Here is a 6,938-nt window from a genome sequence, read left to right as displayed (position 1 = left end):
TTGGGGACTGCGTCGTTGACGTGGGCCCGGACGGTTAACACTTTTCTTTTTATTTACAGGTTCCGCTGCAGATACGACGGCATCCATGGGTTCAACGGTAGGTTCAACAGCAGGTTCCGCTGGCTCAGGATCCTCAGGTTCGGCATTTGATGTCACGGTATCAACGGGTTTCGTCGTCTGCGGCGCGGCGATCAACTGGGGACTGCGCTGGAGGCGTGGGCCCGGGTTGATGATCGTGTCGTGGCTTCCGGTTCCTGACGTCTTCTTCGGAGAGGTGTCTCGGGTGGGGCTGGCCCCAAAAAGCTCCTCCAATCTCCGTGCTTTTGAACTTGGCGTCCCGGTCAGCTTCAGCAAGCTGGGCGTCACTGGTCTGATCAGCGTCTTGGACCTCTTGTGCTTAAATAGCCCCTGACTGACCTCTTTCGGCTGTGCCCTGGTCGGCTGCCGATCCGGTCTCAGAAAACCCGGGTGCGTGGGGTCATAAGGCTCTGGTGTTGCTGCGGTTCCGGGGCTGGGGGTTGATGGTTGTGTCGTTTCGGGCAGGTGGTTGAGGACGATGTGCAATGGTTTGTTCAGCATCTCCTCCAACAGCCATATCTCCTCTTCTTCCGTAAATTGGTGGTCCATTTTTGTAAGATCTAGATACTGAGTAAAAATACAGATAAAAGAAAACTCAGACAACATTCCTAAGACCAGTTTTGACTCTAAATTTTACGTTTTTCGAACAAAAACCAAACTTTGTATTTGGTTAGACCCGCTGTAGACTCATAACCCTGTGTGACATTTCGATTTCATAAAATTACATGATTTGGCTATACAGCTTTCAAATCTAACTATGTCTAGACAAAAAATGAAAACTTGACCCTACTAGTTCCTGGCATCCCGCTTTCAACCTGGTTTCCCGGCGGCATATGCTAATTTGGCCTTTTTGGCCATGGCTCGGGTCACACGACGTTGTCCTAATGTTTCATCTAACTCGGGTTCGGGGTCTTCGTGGTCATCTAATCCGCGTTCAGGGTTTTCCCGGTCAGGTTCTGGGGGATTTCCCTCATGGAAACGTTTCAAGTCTTTAATGTGAGCGACGAAAGTTTTACCTTCCTTGCTAACCTCATATACGGAAGGACCGACGATTTTAGTCACGATAAAACCCGTCGCGTACTTCTCAGCAAGTTTCGCCGAAAAGTGGTCAATCGCTGATGACAAATGGTGTTCCCTCTTGCTAACCAGGTCGCCGAGAGCTGGTTGCCAGGAACCACGTTTGCGATTGTAATACTTGGCTTGTCTCCCGTAGGCTTGGGCCAGATTAACCTTGACTAACTCAATGGTATCTTCCAAGGTCTTGGCTGCCTGATGCGGATCGTAAACCTCGTCTTTCCTCATGTCGGCTCGTGCCCTTATTGACAAAGGAGGCAGGATTTCACGGCCGTAATTTAAATACGCCGGAGAAAACTCTGTCGCGCCATGCTTCGCCGTGTTATACGCGAAAGTGAACTCTGGAACTTGCCTATCCCAGTTTCGTTGGTTGGATCCAACGAATTGGGCAATCATTGTTCCGATTACTCGGTTCGTTCTCTCGACTGGATTGCATTGAGGCGAATATGGTGGGGTTCGCACGTGATTTATCCCGAATTGTTGCAATAAGGAGGTGAACTCCTTGCTTACAAAAGGGGTACCATTGTCGGTAATCACCGTGTCTACCCTGCCAAATCGCAGCAAGACTCTTTCTTTGAAAGCAGTCGCAATCGCGGTGGCTGTCTGTCGCCGCAGCGGTTGGATTTCTATCCACTTGGAAAACTTGTCTTGAAAAACTACCAAATAACTCATTCCTCGCGAGGATCGCGGTTTGGGGCCTATTACGTCCGCAGATACGACGGACCAGGGCTTCAGGGCAGGGATTGTTCCCATTGGGGCCGACGGGGTTGCTGTGAGGCCTTGAATGCCTGACATGTCCCGCACTGGCGTACATAGGATGTGATCTCCGCCCTCATACGTGGCCAATAATATTGGCTCGAGACGCGCGCAATCGTCTTTGCAATGCCTAAATGGCCGGCTGAAGGAACGTCATGATTTTCTCTTAATACTTTACTGACTCCGGCGACGGGAACACATAATTTCCAAACGTCGCCTCGGTCAGTGTAATCTAGACTATGATAGCTATGTCTGTATAGCAGTCCTTGCTTCAAACAGTACTCGGGATAACGCTGGGGGTCATTTTCGACTCCTTTGACGATTCGTTCGTACCAAGTATCTCCAAGTTCTAAAGCTTCTAGTACTAAAACGTTTCCTGGATCGTGAGGATCTTCCTCAGTGGATTTTTCCGGCGTGCTTCGCGATAGCGCGTCCGCGACCTTATTCCATTTCCCTTTTCGATACACGACGTCGAAATTGTACTGTTGTAAGTACAGATTCCATCGGGCTACGCGCCCACTTGGGCTTTCTATCGATCGGAGCCATTTTAGTGACTGGTGGTCCGTGATAACCGTGAACTCATACTCTTCGAGATATGGTCTCAGTTTCTGGATTGCCCAGACTACCGCGAGGCATTCTTTTTCAGTCACGCTATAGTTTCGCTCGGCTTTCGTCAGCCCTCGGCTCGCATATGCGACGACTTTTTCCGCGCCCTCCTGTTCCTGTGTCAGGACAGCGCCTATTCCGACGTCACTTGCATCCGTTTGTAGCACAAAACGTTTTGAGAAGTCTGGTGGAACCAGTAATGGGTCCGACTTCAAATGGGTCTTCAGTGTATCGAACGCGGTCTGTTCTGGGGTTTCCCATCTCCAACGTTTCTTCTTTTGGAGGAGGGAAGACAAAGGTTTCGTCAGATCGGCGCAATTTGGAATGAAACGGCGGTACCACGAAATCATACCTAGGAACTGTCGTAGTTCTTTGGTATTCCGCGGTGGTGCAATCTCGGTGATTGCTCGAACCTTTCTGGGTCCGTCCGGATTCCCTGCTCGTCGATTACGTGACCTAAGTACACCGTATTCTGCTTCAGAAAATGCGACTTTTCGGGATTCAGTTTCAGGTTCGCCGCACGAAGTCGGGTCATGACCTTTTTCAGAATCGACATGTGCTCGTCAAGGGTTTCGCTAACGACAATTATGTCGTCCAGGTACACTACTACGTGCGTTTCAAGATCCGCGCCTACCACTTCGTACATTACGCGCTGGAACGTCGCAGGCGCTGAATGTAGTCCAAAAGGCATTACTCGAAATTGAAACAGTCCACGTCCCGGAATCGTGAAAGCAGTCAACGGTTTGCTTTCTTCCGCTAGTGGTATCTGCCAGTAACCACTTTTCAGATCGATAGTGCTAATAAATTTAGCCTTCCTCAGTTTGTCCAGTGAGGCATTCACATGCGGTATTGGAAACGCATCTTTTTCTGAGACGTCGTTTACTTTCCGGAAATCTACGCAAAATCGGTATTTCCGGTCCTTTTTCTTGACCAGCACGACAGGAGAGTTCCACGGGCTGTTTGATGGTTCGATGATTCCATCTTTCAGCATTTTGTCCACTTCGTCGTTCATGATCTGCTGCATTTTCGGGTTTTTCGGGAAGTACCGAGCCTTTACAGGTTCGGTTCCCGGTTTAATTTTGATTTTGTGCGTCGCACACTGGGTAGGGCCCTCTATTGCTTCGTCTAGTTTGAGCCACGTCTTTATTTCTTGTCGAGCAGTTTCCACATCGTATTCTATGTCTAACGCATTAAAAGATTCTGCCCTGCGTTGCAATTGATACCCTAAAATCGCTAGGTTATCTACACCGAGAAGCATATCATTAGCATAAGCTGGCATAATATGAAATGGAAGCTCGTAAGAACGATTATTTTCCCGAACATGGACCCAAACTGTCCCAGATGATAGAATCACTTGATTCCCTAATGTCGATCCCCGTATCGGAGTGGGGTTGTGTTTTGTGTGCAGCCTATTTTCGCGGATAAAATCCCAGATTCGTTGGGAGACAATAGACGCAGTTGCACCAGTATCCATCAATGCATGGATTTTTATATCACCGAGTCCGATCTCGGCAAACGGACGTTTCTCACCGGGTTTCAATGCTGTTGGCTGGAAGTGCCTGGCTGAGGCTCTGGATTGGTCGGGGCAGTGTTCTTTTCTTGGGATTGTGCTCCCTGTGGGTTCACGGGCCGGTTTTGGGAGCGTGCGCCGGTCCTCGAGGCGTTTCCCTGGTAGGGGCAGCAATCACGAGAATATACATCCATTTTTCCGCACCGCCTACAAAACTTCACCGCCCTATTCGTACATTGTTCTCTGGTGTGCCCTTTTTGGCGGCATCGCCAGCAACAATCACGCCAATTGTATTCGAAAATCTCTACGGGTGCCGGTTCGACGGGTTTCGAGGATTTTCGACTGAACGACGTTTCTGGCTTCCGGGATGCGGGCTTTGTCTCTTTGGCCATGGAAGGTTTCTCTTGCGCCACGAGTTGCTCGTACTCTCGTGCGAGCCGTAAAAGTTCTGGGACGTTAGTGAACTCTGTCCGCTTCATGTAACGTCGGTATTCGGGTCTCATATTATGATATAAGCGGTTAAGACGGGCCGAGGTTGACATCTGGCCGTGTCTCCGCATCAAAGTTTGCAGTCTGGTGGCGTATTCTGCCGCAGACTCGGTCTCTCCCTGGAGGTTGTTCCGTATCTGTTCTTCCAGCTCTAGTTCGAGGCCTGGAGGCAGATAAAAAGCTTTCAAGTCCGACACGAAATCTTCCCAAGAGATCCAATCTCTCTTGTTGTTACGGTACCAGAGAAGGGCCTTTTCGCGCAGCAATATCGGGATGCACGGCAGCAGGTGGTCCATCTCGAACCCGTAACTTTCGGCCATTTCTTCCAGTCGTTCCAGAAAGTCTTGAACGTCTCGTTCCCCTTTGAATACGACGTTCCACTTCCTAACAAGATCTCTCCTGCGCAGTTCAACCGAATCATCCCCCAGCAGCGAGGGATGCGATTGATTATGTCTGGGAGTTTCTCGTAGCGGGGTGCCTGCTCTGGCTGGGCTCACGAGGTCGACCATATGACCTGATCGGCGATTTCTGTCACCGCTTTTCTTCGGACATTCTCCGCGTTTGCCACGTGACCGCGATTGTTGCTGGGAGCATTCGTGCAGTCTTCTCGCTGCGCCTTTTTCCGTTGCTCTTCCTCATACCTCATTCTGGCTTCGTCCGCGTCGCGCTGAAGCTCATACGCCCGTCGTTCCTCCCTTTCCCGCAAAAGACGCGCCCCTATTTCCTGACGCAATCGGTCGCGTAGCTCCTTTTCGGCTTCGGCTTCAGCTTCGGCCTGCCGAGCTAACCGTGCGCGTTCCTCCACCTCGATCCGCTCGAGTTCCTCCACCTCGATCTCCGCGCGCAATCTTTTCTCTTGTGCGCGTCGTTGTCTGTCCGTCTGTGCCTCGGGAGGCGCGTTCTCGCCCTCTGGATCCTCATCTGAGGGTAGCCCATCATCATTTTCAGAGTCACCATCCTCTGACTCCTCGGGGAGGTTATCTAAATCGGCCTCGGATTGATCGAGGTCGATCAACAGCTGGTCATATCGACCGGGACGGCCCGCATTCGCCGCTCGTGATTTATTGAGCTCGGTTTTAACAAAAAACTGAGCTCTGGCAACGTCGCCTTCGGCTCGATTGCTACTCGAAATTTTTCAAGTTCGCTAATGACCGCGTCCTTCTTGAGCGACCATACCCATGTCTTGGTACCCGTTCTTTTACTCATCTCGGTGAATTTATAGGAAAAGAAAAAAAACTAAACGAAACTCGCAGTACCCGAAATTCCCGCTACCACGAAAACAATACTAATGTCCCTGTTCGAGCGCCAAAAATTTTGTAACGGGTGATTTTACAGTGTTTTTAAATTAAATAAATAAATAAAACCAAAATGAAATGATACTGCGACACAAACGCCCCCGTTGCTCGAATCTGAAGCTCGCCGGAGTCCAGGGTCAAAACGGGGATTAGTACCAATATACAGAACCAAAAATAAAAGCCAAAACAAACTTAATTAAATGTAAATAGTTATTAAATCTAAAGAAATAAATTCGAAACGTCAACAGGTTATGATAAAGACATAAAAAGTAATTTATTTCTCAAAAAAATCAATTAAATCAATGGAACATATTTACAAAAGAAATATACGTGGTACATTTTTAGGTTATATCAAACCTCCAAAACTAAATCAAAACAACAATACAAAAGAAAATACAATAATCTTATGTCGGTAATCACGTTTGTACCTTCCGTCGGTAACAAATTCGATCAACACGGTCAAAACTGATCCTTACAAATTAATACGACTCTCACCCGCCCTTTTTGTGAGTGGCAAAATCGCGAACTACCCTCCAAACGCTGGTGCCCCAATCCCCAGGAGACTAGACGTCACCCCTGGGCCTATACAGCTACCCCGAGAGCGAATGGAGAGTATCCTCTTCGCCCCCACCTACACGGCGTATGGTTACCTATCACTGGGGTTTTGACAGAAGGTCAAAACTCCAGGGAAATTGGGTCTTGTATAAGAGTTTAAAGGTACTTACCAATGTTCGAGTAGAACCGAGGTAATGTGCCTTCCGATGTTATTGATAGAAGAGTATTCCCTCAATAATCACTCTGTAACAAGACTTGCTTTTCCCGAGCCAAATTTTGGCGGTTATCAGTTTTTTCCTAACTCTCTTGTAACGAAAAGGAAGAGTCGTTTTAGACACCTGTCCGGTGTTCTCGAACTAGCATTCAAAAATAATGATTTATTATTTTAATCGCAATTTCCTTCATTTTCTATCCATTCGTCTCGCCAAATTCTAAGTTTTTATTTTGAAACTCAAATCTTTATTATTTTAATCGCAATTTTCTTCATTCTCTATCCATTCGTTTCGTCAAATTCACAATTCTTTATTATTTTAATCGCAATTTCCTTCATTGTATATCCATTCGTTGGCTTTTCC

At 48.1% G+C, this 6,938-nt stretch overlaps 1 protein-coding gene across 1 annotated transcript in view; it reads right to left on the bottom strand.

Annotated features, from left to right (window-relative positions):
• Positions 1–6,659, bottom strand: part of LOC123270792 (proteoglycan 4-like) — a 6,966-nt gene extending 307 nt beyond the window's left edge. Inside the window, exons 1-2 of the mRNA XM_044736944.1 lie at positions 6,534–6,659; positions 58–645 (exon numbers count right to left, since the gene is read on the bottom strand). Coding sequence (XP_044592879.1) covers positions 58–627 — 570 coding nt within the window. The 5' untranslated portion in view covers positions 628–645; positions 6,534–6,659. The remainder of the gene's footprint in view (positions 1–57; positions 646–6,533) is intronic.
• Between the last annotated feature and the right edge of the window lie 279 nt (positions 6,660–6,938).

This window comes from Cotesia glomerata, linkage group LG8 (genome assembly GCF_020080835.1).
Source record: "Cotesia glomerata isolate CgM1 linkage group LG8, MPM_Cglom_v2.3, whole genome shotgun sequence".
Classification (NCBI taxonomy): domain Eukaryota; kingdom Metazoa; phylum Arthropoda; class Insecta; order Hymenoptera; family Braconidae; genus Cotesia; species Cotesia glomerata.
Note: the sequence above shows the minus strand (reverse complement) of the source record. Positions and strands in the feature narration are given on the sequence as shown.